The sequence below is a fragment of the Sciurus carolinensis genome, chromosome 16 (assembly GCF_902686445.1).
Source record: "Sciurus carolinensis chromosome 16, mSciCar1.2, whole genome shotgun sequence".
NCBI lineage: Eukaryota > Metazoa > Chordata > Mammalia > Rodentia > Sciuridae > Sciurus > Sciurus carolinensis.
Window position 1 is genome coordinate 64900735 of NC_062228.1, and position 20504 is coordinate 64921238.

Consider the following 20504-nt stretch of genomic DNA (forward strand, 5'->3'; position numbering starts at 1 on the left):
AGATGAGGCACACAGTCAGGCCTTGTGTCCTCACCAGGGCCACGTCCCCACCAGCAGCCCTCAGCTCTTTAAGCTACCTCCTTCCAGCCACGGCAGCTTCTTCCTGCACCTCCACATTGCCAGCACACTTCCACCCCAGGGCTTCTGCACACCCAAGGTGGCTGTCACCACCCAAGGACACTCGAGACATGCTCGCTCCAGGATCTGCTGGGGCAGCCTTTTCCGAGGCTTACCCAGCCCACCCTGCACACAGCACACGCTTCCAAGTCTCCACAATACCACCACCAAAACGCGTCCATGTTGTTCCTGGATGCCTCCCCTCCTGGAGCACACTGGCCCTTCATCTGCTGTGCCCACCACTGAACACCAACAAGTAGAATAGGACCTGGCCTGTAGAATGTGGCAGAATTGCCGAGTGGGCACGTGAGCAAAGCCCCATCTTTGGAGACACCCCTGCAGGGCTTAAGCCCAAACCCCAGATTTTCATGTCAATCACCCCAAATTTTAAATGTGGCCATTGACCAGGATTTGTTTCGAAGGAACTGTGGCAATCCTGAGTCCCTCAGCTTGTGTTCAGGGCGGTGGTCTTAGCCAGGTGAGCATGCCCACCTTGCCTGTGGTCATGTTACCCTGGCCTGGGGTCTTTGCTCCAATTGGTCACTCTTTCTGAAGTGCCCCCCTCACTCCATGAGCAAGCACCTAACTGCCCGAAGCACCCGCCGCCCAACTAGCCCAGTGGTTTGGTCACAGACACGCACAATCTGAGCACAGAAGCAGGAGACAACGTCCCACCATCTGGGGACAAAGCCATTGGCAACGTCACGACTTTTATTTGTGGTGCCTGTGCTTTATCTTGAAAATACCTTCTCCCCCTCCCCAGACAATGGGGGGCAGGGGGCAGCAAAAAATAGAAGACATCCCTCCTTATTGCACATGGACCCTATATACAGGCCCACCTGGCGGAGGCCGGTGGGTCTCTTGGCACACTGCTGGATCCCTGCTCGGGAGGGGAGGGTGTTGGGGTGGCATCACACGTGAGGTGGGGACCACCGGGATAGCCACTCTGGTCCTGACTACTGATCCCTGCACTTCTTGGTCCTGCTTCCTTTCTGGTCCCATTTCTGGCCGCAGTCCCTCCTTGGGGACATCCCCCTACCTGGCTCGGCCTCCCACCTCCACCCTAGCTTCAGATGGCCCCCTTGGCTCCTGGGGACTCTGAGCTTCCCTCCCAGTCTTGAGGTCCCAAGAGGCAGTTATGGCTTCTCAGTGACTTCCCCTGGAGCCCTGTCACTTGTGTTCACTCGGGGAAGGGTGCGTGTGGCAGAAGCAGCTGTATAAATACGGGTGCGGGGAGAGTCCTCCGAGTCACTTGGACAGTTTGCTAATGACACGGATCAGTGCTGCGTTCTCATCCTTGAGCCGCTGGTTGTCAGCCCGGAGATCAGACAAGGCCTGGGTCAGAGAAGAGAATCAGCAGGCAGCCCTGGGCAGGCTGCACCCGGCCCACAGCACCCCAGAGCACCCACCTTCAGCTCCTCCTCCAGCTCCGCTGCCTTCCGCTCCAGGGCCCTGCGCTCCTGGAACATAGCAGGCAAGGTCAGAAGCCAAGTGTGGCTGAGGACTCAGGGCAGGGCAGGTCAGAACCTCAGTGTGGCCCCGTCCAGACCCACGTGAGTGAAGGCTGGGGACACAGCAGCCCCCATCCCAGCTGCCCCCACTCACAAATCTCTCCAGCTCCAGGAGGGCCGGCCTCTCTGCGAAGCGTTCCTGCCGCTGGCCAGAAGAGAGACAAGACAAAGGGGTCAGGAAGTGAGCTGGCCTGTGTGTCCAGGACAGTGCAGGCTCCTAGCCCTGAACTGCCTGTCCTTCAGTTAGACAGAAGCCAGAAACCTGGACCCTGTGGTTCATGACAAGTCACGAAAACGCTAGGTCCAGATGGAGCCCCGTGGCTGGGCGCCCGGCCCCCTCCCAGAGGACGCGGCCTTCCTGAGTACTCTGGCTCCTGCTGCTCCAGGCCTCCGCTCCCTCACCTGCGTGGCCCGCTCCAGCTCCACCTTGAGCTGTGCCAGCCGCAGCGTAGTCTCAGTCAGGGCCTCCCGAAGGCGCTCGTTCTCCCTGCGAAGCTCTGCGTACAGCTGGGGGCATGGAGAATGCCGGCAAAGTCAGGGAGGGGCAGGAAAGGGCGGGACGTGGGCCTCCAGCCGTGGAGCAACCCAACAGGGGCGGGGTGTGGGGTGGGATCTTGCACCTTCCTGAATCCCCCCTCAGGCTCTTCGGGCTCGGGGTGGAGGTCCCGCTGCGTGCGCTGCCTGCGGGCCGAGGGGCCGCCATCCGGAGTGCTGGAACAGTGGGCGGGGAGGAGGCGGGGCAGGCGTCACGAGGTGCTGCCCCGGCAGCCCTTCCCAGCCCGCCCCGCCCACCCGCGCCTACCTGCACTCGGGGCTGCGGTCTGCGGGCTCCGCCTCCTCCCCCTGAGGAAGGGCGAGGGGGGTTCAACCGGACGTGGAGGGGGGCACCGCCCGCCCGCCCCCAGGTCCACCTGAGCGCCCTCACCTCCGCAGGGCCCCTCCGCTCCTTGCCGACCTTTGGGTGCTCCCTGGCTGCCCGTGGTCCCTGGCCCTGCCCGTCGGGCGCCTCTGCTGGGGAGGGGCAGGAATCAGCCCAGTGGGAGGGGAACCCTGGGCCTCCACCCCCAGGAAGCGGGAAGACCAAGTGGGAGAGCTCAGGTGGATCCCAGCAACCAGGGAAGCAGATCTCACCTCTCTGGGCAGGGCCCTCGGCGTTCTCCACTCCAGGGACTCGGGGCCTCGGGGAAGGGGCAGGATCCTGCTGGGGAAGTGGTGGGAGTCAGTTGGATCGAGTCTGTACCACCCGATGCCACCCACCGCCCTGGCCAACCGTGCTCACCAGGCCTGGCAGGGGTGACTGCTCTGACTCGGGGGCCCTCCCTGCTGCCTTCTCCGCCTCCTTGAGGTCCGTCAGAGTCACACCCTGACAGGCAGAAGGGAGAGTCGGCACCAGCCTCCTCCCTCAGACCCAGGGGCTAAGACCCCAGCCCTCCTCCCTCAGCGCCAGGGGCCTAGAGCACAACCCTCCCCCCACACCTGTGTGGACCTCCGAGACTGGCGCATGAGGCGGGAGCGGGCTTTCCGCTGGGATTCAGACTCTTCATCCCGCACAGGCATCTGGTAGGACCTGCGTGAAGGACCAGACCTCAGGGAGCATTCCCTGAAGCCTAGCCCCTTCCCTCTACCTGTGTGGAGTATGACAAGGAGGACTTCCCAACAAGCCTGGGACACGCTGTCCAGCAGAGCCCCCAGAACCCTGGACTCCTGGGCAGTGCATATTCCCCCATGCAGGGCATCCCGCCCCAGCCTCTTCACCTCCGACGGTCCCGGGGGTCTGCTGGGGGGCCGGCAGAGGCTGCAGGGACGCTTGGCTTCCCTGGGGATCCAGGCTCTCTCCTGGAGGGAGGAGGATGCTGCATGAATTCATTCACTCAGCTACGTCTACGCAAGCGTGCACTAGCGCCAGACACTGGAGGTGCCGCAGTCAAGAGACGACTCGGCTGTGCCACACTCCACTCTAAGCAGAGGACACCAGACAGACAACAGCGCAGAAGCTGAGCAACTGCATCAGGAAGACCATGCCGCTCGGATGAAAGACACAGGACCAGCATGAGCTAGGGATGCAAGTGAGGCAGACACCATGACAGGGTGCCACAGGGAGAGGTGACATCCAAACAGAGACCCCCGAGACAGAAGGAGGAAGTGAGCCCTGAGGATGTGAGGAGGGACAGAGCAAAGCCCTGGGGCAGGAGAGGGGAAAGTGGGCAGATCACAGCAGACCTGATGTTCTATCTGAGCGTGTACTTGACTTGCCAAAAGGGAAACCGAGGCAGTGTGTTAGGGAGGAGAAAAAGTAACCCCAGGGAGCAAATGGACTTGCTCAGGACGATGCTGCCAGGCCTGGGACCCAGGCCTGCTATCCACCCGCCCGGGCCCCCGGAGCTCACAGTGTAGAGGGCTCTGGCACCTTCCGTGAGGGTGTTGGGGGAATTCTGGCAAGACGAGGCTCCTTGGCCTGTAGAGAGGGGAAAGATCAGGACAGGGTATTTTCCTGGGGAGATCCCTGCCAGCCTCACCCCACCTACCTGAGCAGAGGTCCCTTCCAGTCGAGAGGACGAGGCTGACCGCTGCAGCCCGGCCCCAGGGGCTGCCTCAGCTCCCCGCCGTTCCGGGGGACCCAGAGCACCAGAGCTCCCTGTCTTCTGCAGGCCGAAGCACCTGGAAAAGGGGGTCTCTTCGGACAGCTAGGTGAAGAAGGTGGTCTCGTTATAGAGAAAGACCCTCTGCTCAGAGGTTTCAAGTGCTAACCCCAGAAGGTCCACAAGTCACCACTCCCACCAGCTCTGGCAGGAGCCACACAAAGGGGCTCCGTTGTCCAGATGTGTGGACAGTCCTGACCTGCCCACCATGCCCAGGCCAACAGGTTTTATGCCCCTAGGACCTCTAGGCATCCACTCACCATGGGGCTTGGTGGGCTAGGTGGCGGTGGGGAGGACACTCCATTGAGGGTTCTGGGTTCTGTAGGGGGTGGCTCTGTGGTGTGGGAACAGGGGTGGAGGCACACAACTTACCAGCTGCCTGAGAATCAGAGATCCAAGCCCCTCCTCCCTGAGGCCCAGGGGTCCAGACCCCAGCCCTCCTCCCTCAGGCCCTACCTGTGGGGCCTTCTTCTCCCTCATCCTCGTCCCGGATGGGGGGCCCCCCTGCCCCGCCGGGCCTGCGCTCTTTGGACAGATCCTGGAGGGAGATCTTTTCGCGGCTGCTCAGGCGACACACAGAGCTCCTGCAGGCAGGAGGGGTGTTGGAGCCAGCCCTGGGGAGCCTGCAGCCCTCCCCTGGGGCTGCTCCGCCTACCTCCTGTGCTTGGTGCTGGAGGGCACCTGAGGCTCTTGGCCTCTGCTCTGGGAGGCCTCCTTTTGGTTCCGAAGCTGCAAGGAGGGAAGGGGACTGCTGGGAGGCGGCACTGGCCACACAGCTGTGGTCCACCAGTGCCAGCAGCACCTATGCAGGGAGCGCCAACCACAGGGGCTGTCTCCTGGGCAGGGGTGGATCTGTGACTTACTCAAGTTGCCCACACCCGGCCAAGCAGCACCTGGAAGAGGAGATGCCCTGATCCGGCAGCCCAGAGCTGCCACAGGCAGGTGCTGACACCTGACCTGACACGCACCCACCCCAGGATTAGCCTCCAGAATCCCAAGAGGGGCCTTTCTGGCTCTCGAGGACACCTGCTCAGCCTTCTCCCTGTCCTTACCACACCAGGGCACTTGCCCACCCCTCTGCTGTCCCAGCAACAGATAGGTAGCCCTGGCCCCTTCCTCAGGGATTGCCCCAGGGATGGCCCGTGACTGGAGGACAGGGCTTCCCAGGCCACTGCTGCCCACCTCTGAGCCTTCACCCAGAGGGAAGTGCTGAGTGCTCTAGAGTCTCCAGGAGTGCTCCCCAGCACCCCAGGCCAGCGCAATGACATCTGGCAGCCTGTTTCCCAGCAAGGAGTGGCCCAGGGCTGGCTGGGAACCAGCAGGGGTGAGAGGCCTCAGAGCCCACCCTGAGCAAGGCACACAGCCCCCAGAGCATCCCTCTGCCTGCCACTACCCGCCTCCTCCAGCTGCCCAGCTGCGCCCTGCTCATGGCCCTCTGCTGGGACTGAGTCCCCCGGTGGGAAGAGCACCCTGGGCCAAGGGCGTCAGGACATAAGGAGGTCTTCCCCAGCCCCCTCCTCAGAGCTGCTGGGAAAGGAGGGAGTCTGGCCCCCAGACTCACATCCTCCTGTTTCCGGGCCAGCTCCTCCAGCAGGCTCAGCACTTCCTCATCAGCCAGGTCACAGGGACGCTGCCCCTGGGTGGGGGGAAGGAGAGGGACAGCTGATGAGTGAGGGGCAGGCACCTCCCTCCCACCCACCCACCACCACCTGGGTACTGGCCTCACCGCATGGGTCAGCGAGTCCATGCCCCCGCCGTGCTCGGCCAGCAGGCGGCAAGCGTCCTCCACACCCCAGTGGGCGGCCGCATGCAGAGGAGTCCAGCCATCTCCATCCCGGAGCTCTGGGTCATAGCCTGCCTGGAGGAGCAGCCTGAGGACCAGGGAGCTGGGGTCAAGGACCATAAGGGGACATCTGGGCTAAGGGCTGATGAGCCAGCTGCGCTGTGGCCCTGGCACCAGCTCTGCCCACATCCCAGCGCTCCTGGATCCACTGGTCAACAGACACTGACCCAAGCTTCTCCCCACAGGGACCCTGGGCCACCCACCCTGGCCCAGGAAGTGGCCTCTAGAGCCTGTTCCTCATGCCCACAGAGGGGACTCTTCAGGTCACCTGGTATGGGATCTAGGGGCAGCCCCAAGGGAGGCAGGTGCGGGGCTCCCCCTGCCAGCCCCAGCCTGTGAAGGGGAGACCCCCCAGGGGCCATCTCAGGACCCAAGTGCTGGGACATGCCGGCTTGAGCAGCGGCTCTCAGTGGTGTGATGCTGCCGCCCGACACGCACTAGCTGGAGAGGCCTCTGGCCTCCATGACTTCGGGGTGGAGGCAGGGCTGCTCACGTCCCCTGGCTGCAGGAGGCCCCAGCTGCGAGCACCTGCCAGAGTCAGAGACACCAGCAACTCTGGTCAAGCTGGCTCTGCCAGTGAAGGGGAACGAGCCCGGCAGCTCACTGGGCCACAGGCAGGGTTTTGAGTCCAGGAAGACTCCAAATTCTCCTGGGCAGGATGGGCCTATTTTTAGGGGACTGGAGTGTGAATCTGTCAGTGAGAAAGGGCACAGCAACGCAGGTACAGACAGCCGCCCCCATGCCACCCAGTGGCTGGACACCAGGTGGTCCGTGGGCCCTGCTGACCCTGCCACTTGTCTTCTACAAGGCTCCAGCCCGCTAGTCCCAGCAGGCCATCCTGGGCTCCCTGGGCTTCTGTCTCCCCTGCACCTTCAGCCTCCGTGGGCTATCCTCCCACCTGGTGTCTGTGCTGGGCCCGCAGGGCACACAGGGTGGTGCGGTCCTTCTCACCTGCTGCCTCCTGACCACCAAATCTCACACAGGCCCCTCCCATCACACTCACCTTCCCTGTCACCCTAGTCTATACTTCCAAGTCCACGGCCATCAACTGGGATGCTGCTGCCCCCCAGAGGACATGGGTCAGTGTCCAGAGTCACTTCTCACACTGGGGGGAGTGCTTCTGACATCTGGTGGGCAGAAGCCAAGGCTGCTGCTCAACATCCTACAGAGCATGGGAAGGCCCCAGAGCAGAGAGCCGCAGCCGACCACGTCTCCCCAGGGGGCTGCAAGCAGCACGTGGGCCCAGGTCTGTCCCACCACTGGACTCCCAGGACCTATCAGGTATCCAACACAAGCTGACTGCAGCTCCGCCATTTGTTTTGTTTAGCAACACTGGGGACTGACCCCAGGCCCTCACACACTAGGCAAGCACTACACCACTAAGCCTCACCACACCTCAGTCCTTTCTTTTCATTTTGAGACAGGGTCTGATTGAGTTGCCAAGGCTGGCCTCAAATTTGCAATCCTTCTGCCTCAGCCTCGTGGGATCTCAGGTGTGCACCACTGTGCCTGGCTTGTAGTGACAAACTTTTTAACACACCTCTCACAACGCCTGAGAGAATAAGGGGAGGCATTTCTGGGACAACAAAGGACTAACCACACACTTACACGGCCACCCCAGGAACCCAGCACAAACCCCACACCTGACCCCACTGTTCTTTCCCAGCTAACACACGCTGGGTATAATACAAACCACCAATTTTAAAAGTTGAAATTGCACAGAATCCATTTTCTGACCATATTGTAATTAAAGGGGATCAGTATGAAATGATAATTAAAGATTTCCATGCACTTGGAAATTAAGGACTCCCTTCTAAATCCACAGATCAAAGAAGAAAGATCACAAATTTTAAAATGTTCTACACTGAATGACAAGTAAGACTACACCGCACAACTTGTGGGGCGGCTCAGGCTGGACTTCGTGGGGTGCAGCGTCGGGAGCCGCAGGGCGAGGTGGCGCCACTCACCTCATCACCTCGATGTAGCCCTTGGCGGCGGCCACGTGCAGGGCGGAGGCCCCCGTGCGCGGGTGCCGGGCCTCGGGCATGGCGCCCCCATTCAGCCAGCACCTGGTGTCATGCAGCAGCAACTCCTCTTCGGCCCGCTTGGCTGCCTCCACATCCACACCTGGAGCAGAACGGGTAACGGGTGGGACTCCGCGTGGTGGCACTCGGCGGCCGCAGGTCCTGCGACCCGACCTGTGCCCCCAGGGGTCCAGGGGCGCAGTTGAGGGCCTGGCCAATGAGATCCGCCTCCGCTTTCCGCGATACAAGCCCCCACCCCAACACCGCCGCCGCCCCTTGAGCAAACCCAGCCTTGGCGCGCCCCCACCCCCGACCGGCACCACGTCCCCCCCACGTGCTCACCACCCACAACTGCACCGCCCACCGGTAGTGAAGCAGGCAGCTCCGCTCCGCACCGCACGGCAGGCAGCCTGCTGCCTCTACAGCACCCGGCTCCCGAGGCCGGAAACCTGCAAGGCTGGCTGCGCTGCGCAGTGGGCAGGCTCTCGGGGCTGCAGGCTGGCCCACCGTGCGCGGTCTCAAGAGCCTCCGGAGAAGGGAGGCGAACAGGTCCTTTCTAGGGAGTGTGTCTCTTCCCCGGGAGGGCTATTGCGGCCTACTGTGTGTCTTCTGTGTGGTGCTGGGGTGGAACCCAGGGCCTCACGCCCGCGAGCCTACCACTGAGCCACCTCCCAGCCCTCTCCCCTTTCAGTTGTGAAATATCTAAGTTACCAAGGTGCTGCACACAGCTGACTGTCCTAAACAAAGCCCACAGCTCAGTACGTACTGAGCCCTTGAAATGCAGCTAGTTTAAATGGAGATGTGCTGGAAATGTAAGATGCCTGCTGGATTTTGACGTATGAGAAAAAGAAGGTAAAGTGATGCATGAAGGGTTGTTTGTTTGTTTGTTTGTTTTTGGTTATTGTTGGTTTGTTTTGTTTTGTTGTTGTTGTTGTTGTAGGGGGTTGAACTCAGGGGCACTCCACCACTGAGCCACCTCCCCAGCCCTGTTTTGTATTTTGTTTAGAGACAGAGTCTGAGTTGCCTAGTGCCTTGCTTTTGCTGAGGCTGCCTTTGAACTCTCAATCATCCTGCCTCAGCCTCCCAAGCCACTGGGATTACAGGCGTGCACCACTGCACCCAGGTCATAATTTTTTTAAAAATTGCTTGCATGTTGTAACAATATTTTGGGAATACTGAACTAATCATTTATTTAGGTACTGGGGATTGAACCCAGAGGCACTTAACCACTCAGCCGAATCCCCATCCCTTTTTTATATTTTTATTTAGAGACAGGGTCTCACCATGTTGCTTTAGGGCCTAAATTGCTAAGGCTGGCTTTGAACTCATGATCCTTCTGCCTCAGCCTCCTGATATACTTGGATTACAGGAGTGTGCCACTGTGCCAGACTCTATTATTTTGAGGCAGGGTCTCACTAAATTGCTGAGGCTGGCTTTGAACTTGCAATCCTTGGACCTCAACCTCCCAAGCGTCTGGGATCACAGGCATGGCCACCTTGCCTGGTTTACTTATTTCTGATGCAGGGGATGGAACCTAGGATATCATGCAATGCTAGGCAAGCAGTACACCACTAAGTACATCCCTGGCCCTAAATAAGATAAATTATTAAGATTAATTTTTATTTATTTGCAGTACTTCGGACTGAACCCAGGGGCAGTCTGTCACTACACTACATCCCAATCCTTTTTATATTTTGAGATAGGCTCTCACTAAGTTGCCCAGCTAGCCTTGAATCTGCAATCTTCCTGCCTTGGCCTTCTAAAGTCCTGGGGTTACAGGTGTGTGCCACCATGCCTGGCATTCCTCTTTCTTTTTATTGTTCAAAATGCACCAACTTAAAATTTTGTGTCTATTTGTGGCTCACATTGCATTTCCCCTGGTTGACAATGGCAAAGAATCCTCATGTACCACTTCCAGCTTAAAAGGTAAGTATCACAGTGGGGCATGGTGGTGCACTCCTGTAATCCCAGTGACAAGGCTGCGGCAGGCGATCACAAGTCCAAGGCCAGCCTCAGCAACCTAGCAAGGCCCTGAGACAAGACCAACTCAAAAAAAAGGGGTGGGGGCTGGGGATGTTGCCCAGTGCTTAAGCACCACTGAGTTCAAACCCCAGTGCCAAAAGTATGAATATTACAGAGCAACTTGAGACCCCTGCGCCCCTCCCACTCCCACACCACCCACTCTGGCGCAGTCTGCCACCGTGAACACATGCTGTTGCTGGTGCCCTGACTACATACAGTGCAGACTTCTGCCATAAAGCAATAAATGGGTCCAAAACATGCAATCCTGAAAACTGTGTCCTGGTCCTACCGGAGACCAAATCCACCCAGGTAGCACTGCACTTTGGTGCTGTTGGCGGCAGGCACCCAGGCTCTCTGGTCTCAGCTCCAAGGGGGTCACAGTTGGGCCTCCTGGCTGTCTCCTGGTTAGTGCCACCTCTGTGCCCAGAGAGTTCAGGGGAACACTAGGGCAACTGGACACCCCCTCCCACTCCCGCCACTTCCTCAGTGGGGCCGCCCATTGTGGCTGAATGTCTCATGCAAGGAGGGGAAGGCGGAGTTCACTTCCTGTTTGGCCACCAGCACACGTGCATGTGTGTGCCCTGCACTCTCAACCTACTGCAGAGATACTGGTGGCAAGGCCTCTTAGTTAGGGGTTGGAAAACTGGTCTGTGGGCACTAGTGCCTTTGTGTTTTTCACTTTTCATGGTGGTGGCAAAATAAACAAGACAAAATGTACAGCTTCCCCTACTTGAAAGGGCACAATCCTGTGGCACTGGGGATATCCACCTCGTTGTGCAACCACCGCCACTACCCAGCTCCTGAGTGTTCTGGTCACCCCAGACAGAAGCCCTGAGCCCACTCACAACTCCCCAGACTCCCTCACCCAGCCCTGGCAACTCCAACCCACTTCCAGAAAGCGACCTTGTGTAGACAAACCCTCAGCGGCACACAGCCACTCATGCCTGTTCTCACATGGCCCTGGCTGTCCTGCTGGGCAGCAGCTGGTGGACCGGTCAAGACAGGCAAGAAGCCCTGACTGTCTACCGTCCTGTCCGTTCCCCCTGTCCCCTGCTCAGATCACCCATTCATCCATTCTTGGATGCAGGCTCGGACCTCTGGGGACTGCCAACAACTGTAACGACGTTTGAAATATTTTAATTTTTTGAGATAGGGTCTTGCAGAGGGTGGCCTTAAACTTGTGATCAGCTGCCTCAGCCTCCCCAGACACTGGGATTACAGTCTGTCCATCTCTGACTTCTCTGAGGGTGTGTGTACACATGTATGTATGTATGTATGTGTGTATACATATATACATATACTTTTTTGTACCAGGGATTGAATCCAGGGGTGCTTAACTACTGAGCATCCCCAGCCCTTTTTACTTTTTGAGACAAGGTCTCACCAAGTTACCTGGGGCCTTGCTAAGTTGCTGAGGCTGCTCTTAGGATCTCAGGCCTCAACCTCCTGAGTTGCCAGGATTATAGGTGTGGCCAGCATGCCTGGCTGACAGGGGTGCATTTCTAGTTGTACTGTTCGAGGTTAGCCATGTAGCGGAAAACAGTGCTCGTCTGTCATGGGCTCATTTCACTTGCTGTCCTCAGGTCTCACCCATGCTGTAGCATGTGTCGGAGTTCCCGTGATGTGTATGTTTATCCATCCATCACCAGGTCACTTGTGATGGTGCTGTGAACATGGTGCGCGCACCCTTTCTGGCCTGCACCACGGTGGAGTGCATCTGGTACCTGGAGAGCACCCTGCCTGCCTCGGCTCTCCAGCCCCTGGACCAGGGGCCTCTGAGTTAAGTCAGCCTAGGCCCCTGCTGTTTGACCCCCACCCCCACAAATGCACAGCAGTCCCAGAGAGGGGACAAGGAAGGGGTTAGCTCCCAGGGACACACCAGAAGGCAGCTGTCTGGATGCCCAGCCCCCAGGGATTTTCCATCTCCTGGGCGCACAGGGCCAGCAGGTGGGGCAAAAGCCGCATCCTCTTGCAGCTGGGGTGCAGGCTACAATGCAGGCCTGGCAACCGTCAGCAGAGGTTGAAACCCGGGGGCTGTGGTCTTCAGGCAGCAACCCACCCCAGTCATGTAGCTGAAGGTCTTTTGAGTAGTGCCACTGTCCTCTGTTCCTGGCTAACCAGACAAGCGACATCCCCCGACCACAGAGCCGTCCTCAGCCTTTGCTTTGCCCCACAGAAGCACAGTGTGGGCCCCTCTGAGAAGCTGGTGTCAGCTACAATTCCTGTCATTTCTTCAGATAACTCAGGATGTTGGACAGTTGGTGCCCCTGCCCCGGTTCTGGGGACTCCAGGTGAGGACCTGCAGCGTGAGAGTGTGCAGCGGCTGTCCCTGTGGTAGGAGATGCCAGCTAAGTATCAGGGACCAAGAGTTAAATCTTCAACAGTCTCAAATGGGCTCAGAAATGGGAGAAAGGGAGGGAAAAAGGGAAAAACACGTTTACTTCTCTATGTACAAGAGCAGGGTAGCGCAAGCACGCAACCATTAGCCAGATCCACCAACTCCGGATGATCCCCACCTGGGAATGCCTGGGAGCTGCAAACCCAGTCGGAAACCAGGCTAGTGGCTGCCTAGGGCTGGGGGATGGGCGGGGGCTGAGGCCCAGGGCTGTGGGGTTTCTCTCTTGGTACTGATTGCACAACTCTGAATGTACTAAAAACCACTGAATTGTGCATTTCAAATGGGTGGATCGTAGGGTATGTGAATTATATCTTGAAAAGCTGCTTTTAAAACAGTGGACTCAGCAGAGGTTATGCACGCATTCGCCATACTACTGGTGCAACTTCTGAGTCTCAAGTTTTTCAGTGAAGTTTTTCCAAAATAAAGCATGGAGACAGGAGGGGAAAGCCCAGCTCTGCAGCCCATCTTATGCCCTCCCCCACTGAGGTCCCAGGCTGGCTCCCGACCTCCCATGGCTCTCCATCCCATGTGCTTGGCATGCCAGCACCCAACCCATAGGCCTCTCCACCAGGACAGGGACGTGCAAGGCGGAAGAGACACAATCTGGCACCACCTCCAGCCTCTGCTCCTCACCAGCCTCCCCTTACCTCCTCAATGGCCCTCCAGACCTGCATGCAGCACTGCACCCACAATGGGCCCTGACAAGGTGGCAGGTGCATCATCCCTGCCTTATGAATTAAGGAACCTGAGCTTCAGGAACACTGGAGTCAAACAGCTGGGCACCATGGCACTGGACTGACCCACAGTCAGGCTGCAGAAGTCACACTTGCAACCAGGGCTCCTCCAGGGACATCCCACAGGTGTTCCCTGCTCCCACTGGTCCCAATGGGCTGCTCAGCATTCCCCACCCAACAGGCTTCCAGAAGTCTTTGCTTCTAGCCCTGCACTGGAGAGCTGTGGCCACCCAGTTTACACCAGCCAGCCCTGGACCACAGGTACTCTAGCCCTCATGTAGCCCCAAAGAACCTACTCTAAGCAGGACACCACCTCCCTAGAGACACAAGCACAACCACAGACTGAAGAGGCTCTTGCACCCCACTGGAAGAACTCAGGGGAGACCAGCCCCCAAAGTCCCCTGCAGGCCTCCACTCCCCTCAGAAGACATACCACCTCCTGAGACCAGCGGCTCACCATGCGGCCAACAAGAGGGCGTGCTCTTCTGTGCACCGAAGCCCCTGGGGCTCCCCAGGCACTCGCCTCCCTAAAGTCCCACCACTCACAAAGAGGAAATGGAGGCACAGAAACGTCAGAGAAGCCTGGCACATGGACTGGGCCCTGGCCCAGGCAGCCTGATTCCCTGCACACAACACAGAGGCCCACCTCGGTGGGCGATCTCCGCCTTCAGCAGCCCCTCCATGGCATCTGACTCGGCCAGGTCCAGGGGCAGGTCACCATCACTGTTGACAGCGGCGATGTTGGCCCCGTGGCTCAGGAGGTACCTGGGGGCAGAGGAAGGTCAGGGCTGCCAGGTCTGGGCCCACCACCCAGTCCAAGGCCTGCCTGCCCCCTGCCTCACCTGGCGATGTCCAGGTACCCACAGGAGGCAGCCACATGCAGGGGTGTCCAGCCCTCATTGTCCGCCTGGTTCACAGTGGCACCCTGCTCCACCAGGAAGCGCACCACCTCCAGGTTCTCATCAATGCAGGCCTGAGGGTGGGGACAGACCCATTAGCTGGGCCTCCCTTGTTTAGCCACGAAGACCCAGCAAGGCAGGACTCCTGAAAAGGACCACTAAGCAGACCCAGGGGTCCAGTGAGAGCGACAGTGGAGAAAAAAGGCCCTGATGCCCACTTGCACAGGCCCTGGGGCTCCTCTGGTCACCCAGCTGTTTAAGACGTCCCTGGCTACCCCATGATTAGGCCAGCTAGGTGTCCAGACAAGAGGACTTCAGCAGCCTGAACAGGACCCAGAAGACCAGGACATCTCATTCCATGTGGGACTCCTGAATGGCACTGACAGACAATGGCAGCAAGACAGGGCTTCCCATGTTCTAAGGGATGAGGCCCCAGCCCCTCCTCCCTCAGACTCAGCCAGGCACTTTCAAGGAGCAGGGCTGGAGAACACCCGGCAGCAGACCCTCCAGGAACTGCCCTTGAGGGAGCCCAGGACTGCAAGGCTGGTAAAGTCACCACATCCCCACGACAGCCAGGTTCCAAGGCAAGATTCCCAAAAGGAGCAAGTATGTCCCTTGTGCCTAGGGCCCAAGCGTATTGCCTTTCAGCAGCCAAAGGCCTACTGTGCAAGGCCCAGGGTTCACTTGGACCATCCTTTCTGATCCTCCAGCCCTGAGTCCTTACCCAAGTCAACACAGCACAGAGGGCCAGAAGAGGGAGTTAGGCTGGGGTCCATGTGGATGCTGGTGGGCACTGGGACCCAAACTGGGTTTGAAGGAAAGGGAGTCCTGGGTCCCCAGAATAAGTTAACCCTCCAACTCCCTCTTCTCCAAAGCTACCCATCTGGAGAAGGGGGAGGCAGCTATGAGGGCCAAGAGCATGAAGTCATGGAAACTCAGGCCGCGAGAGGGGGGCCACATGTGCCCTGGGAACGGGATGAACTCTGGGCTCCGTTTATTTCCACCCGGTTGTCATGACGATGGGAGAGGGGGGCAAGGAGAGAGATGGGCCTTTCCCTTTCAAGGACCTGGCCAGGCACAGGCATCCATGTGAAAGATGCCTGAGGCCTGGGCACCAGGGACCTAGGAATCAGGCCCAGCTCCTCCTCCATCTGACTCAGGAGTTCAGGCCCCAGTCTGCCTCCCTCAGACCCAGGGGTCCAGGCACCCAGTCTTTCCCAGTTCAGACCTAAGAATCCTGGTTCCCAGTTCCTACTACTCCAGACCCATTACTGCACAAGGCAGTTTAAGGGAGGGGGGAGGAATGGACTGGTCTTGCCAACACTGAGGTATGGGCTGAAGCTTGAGCACTCAGGGAACACACCTGGCCAGGCAGTGGGTGCTTGGGACCCAGCTAAGGGAGGATTCAGCCCAGGTGGAGAAACTAGCTCAAACTCTGGAGTTACCAAATAGGGTGGCTGATCATCCCTACTTGGTACCAAGGGTTCTCCTGCGTCTGAGACTTATAGTGCCAACACCAGGTCAGTTCCAGTAAGCTGGTCACCCTACACAAGGCCTGATCAAACCGCAGCTCTCACTTATTGGCCATACAAGCTGAGGCATAACTTCCCATCTCCTCAGACCACCCCAATCCTTCACAGTCCTGGAGGGCAGGTTTATGAAGGGCTCACAGTGGGAAGAGATTCTTGTCTAAGAGGCCACCTGGTGGGAAAGGACAGAGGGAATTCCAAGTGAAGGAAGTGGTCTGGGGCCTCTGGGGATGCCAAGGAAAGGGGCTCAGGAGTCCCTGGTAGGAAAGCTACAAGAGAATCCAGGGCATGGATGATGGAGAAGGAAAGGACACTCCAATGCCTGAATCTTTCTCCTGGGCTGCTAAAGGACTTGGACCCAGGGCAGGGAACCTACTCTGGAGAAGGAAAATGTCCCAGACTGCACTGGGGCTTCCATAGGCATGGAAGGGGTAGCATCTCCCCAGGGCACACCTACAACAACCAGGCCCTGAAAAGGGAACTATCCGCACATGACCTACCCCTAACCCTAACCCTACTACGGAGTGACTGACTACCTCCCATTCCAGAGGCAAGGAAACTCAAGGGGCAGAGATCAGAACTCAGGCCTGACCGACTGGTCTTCCTCTTCCTGGGAATCTAAAAAGGCCTGACTGAGCATCCTCGCCTTCTGCACCCTGCACTCCACCCCAGCCACACTGCTCTTTCCAGGTCCCGTCTGCTTTCATCAGTAACTAAACTACAGGGGTTCAGCAAGGAGAAAAGGCAGGGGGCTCCAGGAGATGGACTCTGCCCCCAGAGGAGGAAGATGCTTGCCAGGAGATGGGTGCTGAAGGAAGAAGGTCTGGGGATGGGGGCTTTTCTGTGGCCAGTCCTGCTCCTGGTGGCACCAATGGGAGTGGGCATAGATAAAAGCATTCAGAACCGGAGAGCCCTGGGAACATAAGGTGGCAATGGCCCTGGGATACAGGATCACATGAGGCAGCAAGCAGGGTGTCTTGAAGAGATAAGGGGTCGTGCAGGGGGAAGCTCTAGAACCTTTCAGGAGGTAACTTGACACTGGGGTTACAGCCATCAGAGGGGGTAGTTGACCAAATGAAAAAAGAGAGGTGACCCAAATCCACAGAGGGGAAGGGTGTCTGAGCAAAATTACCAAGAGAATAGAGAAGTAGCCCAAAGCCAGAAGTCTGGTGCTTTGAGGTTGTCCAGGAAACGGGGGGAATGGAGAGGACAAACACCCCTAACAGAAGGCCCGGGTGGAAGGAAAGAGAAGAACGAAGAGAGAAACAACTGAGTACCAGGGTACAGAAGACAGTGGGAGGTGACCCAACAAGGGAAGCACCTGCTTCAGGGAACAAGGTGGGACAGGGCTTAGAAGGCATTGGCCGAAATAGATCATCCTAGGGCAGCAATAGAGGACAGGTCAAAGGAAAGAAGAGTATGGCAGGAGATGAAAGCTGAAAGTGGCACTAAGGGATCTGAACCTAGCCAAGGAGGTGGCCCAGGCCAGAAGCTGCGGAAGGAAACAGGCCCACGACAGAGAAGGATGCAGCTCCGTGGAAGTAGGACCTGCCTGCAAAGGGAAACTGGGCCAGCGTAGGCATGGAAGCAAGCAGAGCTGTAAAATTAAGTGGCACACAGGAAAGAGATGGCGGCAGTAGACGGCAGAGGTGGCACCGACGAGACGAGTGAAGGGCGCGCGGGGTCGGGGAGAGGGCAATGAGCGGACCGATGTGACTGAGCTGTCAGAGATGGCTCACATCCTGGAGAGCGCCGCGCAAGGTGTCAGGGGCCAGGCCAGCGAGAGCGGCTCAGCACAGGGACAAGGAAGCTCGAGGCAGGCCGGCAAAGGGCGCCGGAAGACGGGTCGGCACAGGACTGCAAAGCCCAGGGCCAGTGCCGGGGGTGCCTGCGCGGTGGCTCGGGGCCGGGGAGAGAGGACGCCAGCGCGGCGCTGACCTGGTGCAGGGCGCTGATGCCGTCGGCGTTGGTGGAGTCCAGCACGGCGCGGGCGGGCGGCGGAGCGGCGGGGTCGGGCTCGGCGCCCGGGCCGGGGTCCGCCGCGCGCAGCATCAGGCGCGCCTCGTCCAGGTCTCCGCCCGCGCAGGCCGCCAGGAACTCGGCGGCGCGCTCGAAGCGGACAGTGCGGGCGCGCCGCTCCGCGGGACCCGGCTCGGAACCCGCCCGCGCCCCCCACTGCCGCAGCTGCTCCTGCCGCCGCTCGCGGGCTGCCGCCGCCGCCGCCCCCGGGCCCGCCGCCGGGCCGTCCTCCCCCGACATCGCGCCGCCCGCCCGCCCCGCGAGCGAGCGAGCGAGCGCCCTGCGCCGAACAGCCGCCGCCGCCCGCCCCGGGGGCCGCCGGGAACTGCCGCTAGCCGCGCGCCGCCTGGGACGGCCCGGCGCGCTGACGTCATGATGCCGACCCAAGCGCGCGGGGAAGCCAAGCGCCCGACGGAAGGGGCGGGGCAGCGGCAGGCCGCGGGGTCGCTGGGAAAAGGAGTCCTTGGCGCAAGACGCTGCTGTCTCTGTTCCCGAGGCACGGCGGGGTCTGCAGCTCCGAGGCGTCGCACGGAATCGGCCTGGGCGAAGGCGTGCCGCGGGGACTGCGGAGGCGGGCTCTACAGGCCGAAGGGGGCCCCGGGGCATCCTGGGAAGCGTAGTGCGCCCTATAAAAGGACGAAGCTCGGCCCTCCCCCTCCCCCAACCCCGGGCCTGCTGGGAAAGGAGTGCTGGAGAGCGGGAGAGGGCGGCGTCCCAAAGGCAGGACTAGCATTAACCTGCACGTTATCAACTTTCCATAAACTATGTAGCTTTTTAAATCTTCCTCCTGCAACTAGAAATAAGCTCCATGAGGGCAGGGGATTTTGTCTTGCGTGTGTAGTATTTCTTCTCAGGGCCTAGGACTGAGCTGACGGCGCGCGAGGGAAAAGGAATGAATGAATGAACGCCCTAGGCCGTGGGAAACGCTAGGGCGCCAGGGGAAATTGAGTCTTCAGTCCAGACATTAAAGGCAAAGCACCCAGTTTGCCACGGGGTAGGTTGGAGGTGCAAAAGTCAGGGCACTGGGCTGTGTCGGGGCTGGGCGGGGAGACGACGCTGGGAAATGTAGTGGTCAGCATCACGCCCCCAGAAGTCCCCAGTCCCCACACTATGCACTGAGGACCAGAGCTCACTAGGTCAGCGACCTCACCAGGGCTCTGGAGCCACGGAGTATTGGGGGCGTGTAGTCCCAGCTCACGCACTCTAGTAGCACGCTGGGATTTGTAGTCCAGGACGAGCTGATGCAGTGGGTTTGGAAAGTCAGTGGATTTTTGTTTTGTTTTGGTTTTGGTACTTGGGAAGTAAACCCAGGGACACCAAACTATTGAGCTACATCAGCAGCCCTTTTTGATTTTTTTTTTTTTTTTTTTTTTTAATTTTGAAACAGAGTCTTACTGAATTGCTGGGGCTGGTCTCAAACTTGTGATTCTACGGACTCAGCCTCCCCGGTCTGGATTTACAGGCCGCAGGCCACTCACTGCACACCGCTAGGCCAGTGGTCTTAATAGTACACCGAGGAGAGAAGCATACCTTCTCATTAAGTATCCCACACTCAAACCCAAACTTGGAAGAATGTGGACCCTGAGACAGGAACACAAAAAAGCTACCAAAATCTGTTCAGAGGCAATAAACTTTTTCCCAAGGGACACTGGAGCAGCATACCCACTCTGAAATCCTTTGGCTTTATGCAGAGAAGCTACTGATGCCGTGAGGCCTGGGGCTGGCAGGCCATAGATACAAAGAGACAGTCCCCTGGATCTAGAGAAGTAGTCCAGGAACCCAGCACTTTACACATCCCAACTTCCTTCCCTCAGGTTAGCAAGAAGTAAATCATCATATTGTGCGGCGCAGCTGTGTGCGTTTCTGTGGCACTGCATAACTGTGATATGTTGTAACTATTTATGTGTTATGAGTGCTGTGATTGTATTTGCAAGGATTCATGTAAATATGTCTTTTTGTGACTCTGACTACTTATGTGCAGAAAAGACGATTTGGGGCATATGGCCAACCCGCCCAGTGACCTGTGGGACAAACTCTCACCATAAGCTCTGTTAGTAATCAACTGCTTCAACTTCTGTTTCTAAAATCCTATTCTACCACAAAGGTTACAAATTCCAGCTCTGGATTTGACTATCCTGGGTTCGAATCTTCTCTCTACCTGCTTCCTAGCTCTGTGACTTGTGGCTAGTCCCTGTCTCTGCTTCCTGCAGCTGGAGAGATGGTGCACGTGAATTTGCGGTGGGCAGATGATGTCAGCGTGCACCGTCACCCTCACCCTCATGTCCCACTGAATAAATCTCCCTTCTTTTTTTTTGTAGCCAGGGATTGAACCCAGGGCCTCTTAACCCCTGAGCTACATTCCCCAGCCCTTGTTTTTTGTTTTGTTTTGTTTTTTATTTTGAGACAAGATCTTGCTAAGTTGCTTAGTCTGGATAATTTTCAGAGGTGGCCTTGGACTTGCCATTGTCCTGCCTCAGCCTCTCGAGCCACTGGGATCACAGGTGTGGTCAGTGTGCCCAACTCCGCCCTTCCCTTTCTGGAGCTGATGTCTTCGCACTTCTCAGGACTGCTGTTTTCTCTCAACGCTAACAGTGGAATTTGGGTGCTTAACCTCAGAACCGCAAGACACCCCTGACAGCTAGCAAAAATAATCTCAGAAAGATAAGAAGAAACTGTTCCCTCTTCCCCTGTGATGGCAGAAAAACAAACACTAGTCTGTATAATAAAGATGGTTGGATAAGGGGATGCGCTGAGAACACAGAAGTAACG

General features: G+C 58.3%; 1 protein-coding gene across 7 annotated transcripts; it reads right to left on the reverse strand.

The window, feature by feature from the left end:
- Nucleotides 1–808: 808 nt before the first annotated feature.
- Ppp1r12c (protein phosphatase 1 regulatory subunit 12C) lies at nucleotides 809–18013 on the reverse strand. Of its 7 annotated transcripts, none has more exons than XM_047528740.1 (22): nucleotides 17655–18013; nucleotides 14131–14261; nucleotides 13935–14053; nucleotides 8078–8237; nucleotides 5994–6153; nucleotides 5829–5903; nucleotides 4923–4996; nucleotides 4724–4851; nucleotides 4528–4601; nucleotides 4154–4312; nucleotides 4016–4083; nucleotides 3384–3464; nucleotides 3105–3195; nucleotides 2908–2991; nucleotides 2760–2826; nucleotides 2554–2636; nucleotides 2431–2471; nucleotides 2249–2339; nucleotides 2031–2135; nucleotides 1723–1773; nucleotides 1527–1577; nucleotides 809–1452 (listed from the first exon to the last, which is right to left on the reverse strand). In XM_047528740.1, exons 1-22 carry the CDS (start codon nucleotides 17973–17975, stop codon nucleotides 1366–1368), a joined length of 2301 nt encoding a protein of 766 aa, XP_047384696.1. In that variant the 5' UTR covers nucleotides 17976–18013; the 3' UTR covers nucleotides 809–1365. The 7 variants fall into 7 exon arrangements, with proteins under 7 accessions (XP_047384696.1, XP_047384694.1, XP_047384695.1 ...); XM_047528738.1 differs by having other exon boundaries at nucleotides 2554–2639; XM_047528739.1 differs by having other exon boundaries at nucleotides 2760–2829.
- Between the last annotated feature and the right edge of the window lie 2491 nt (nucleotides 18014–20504).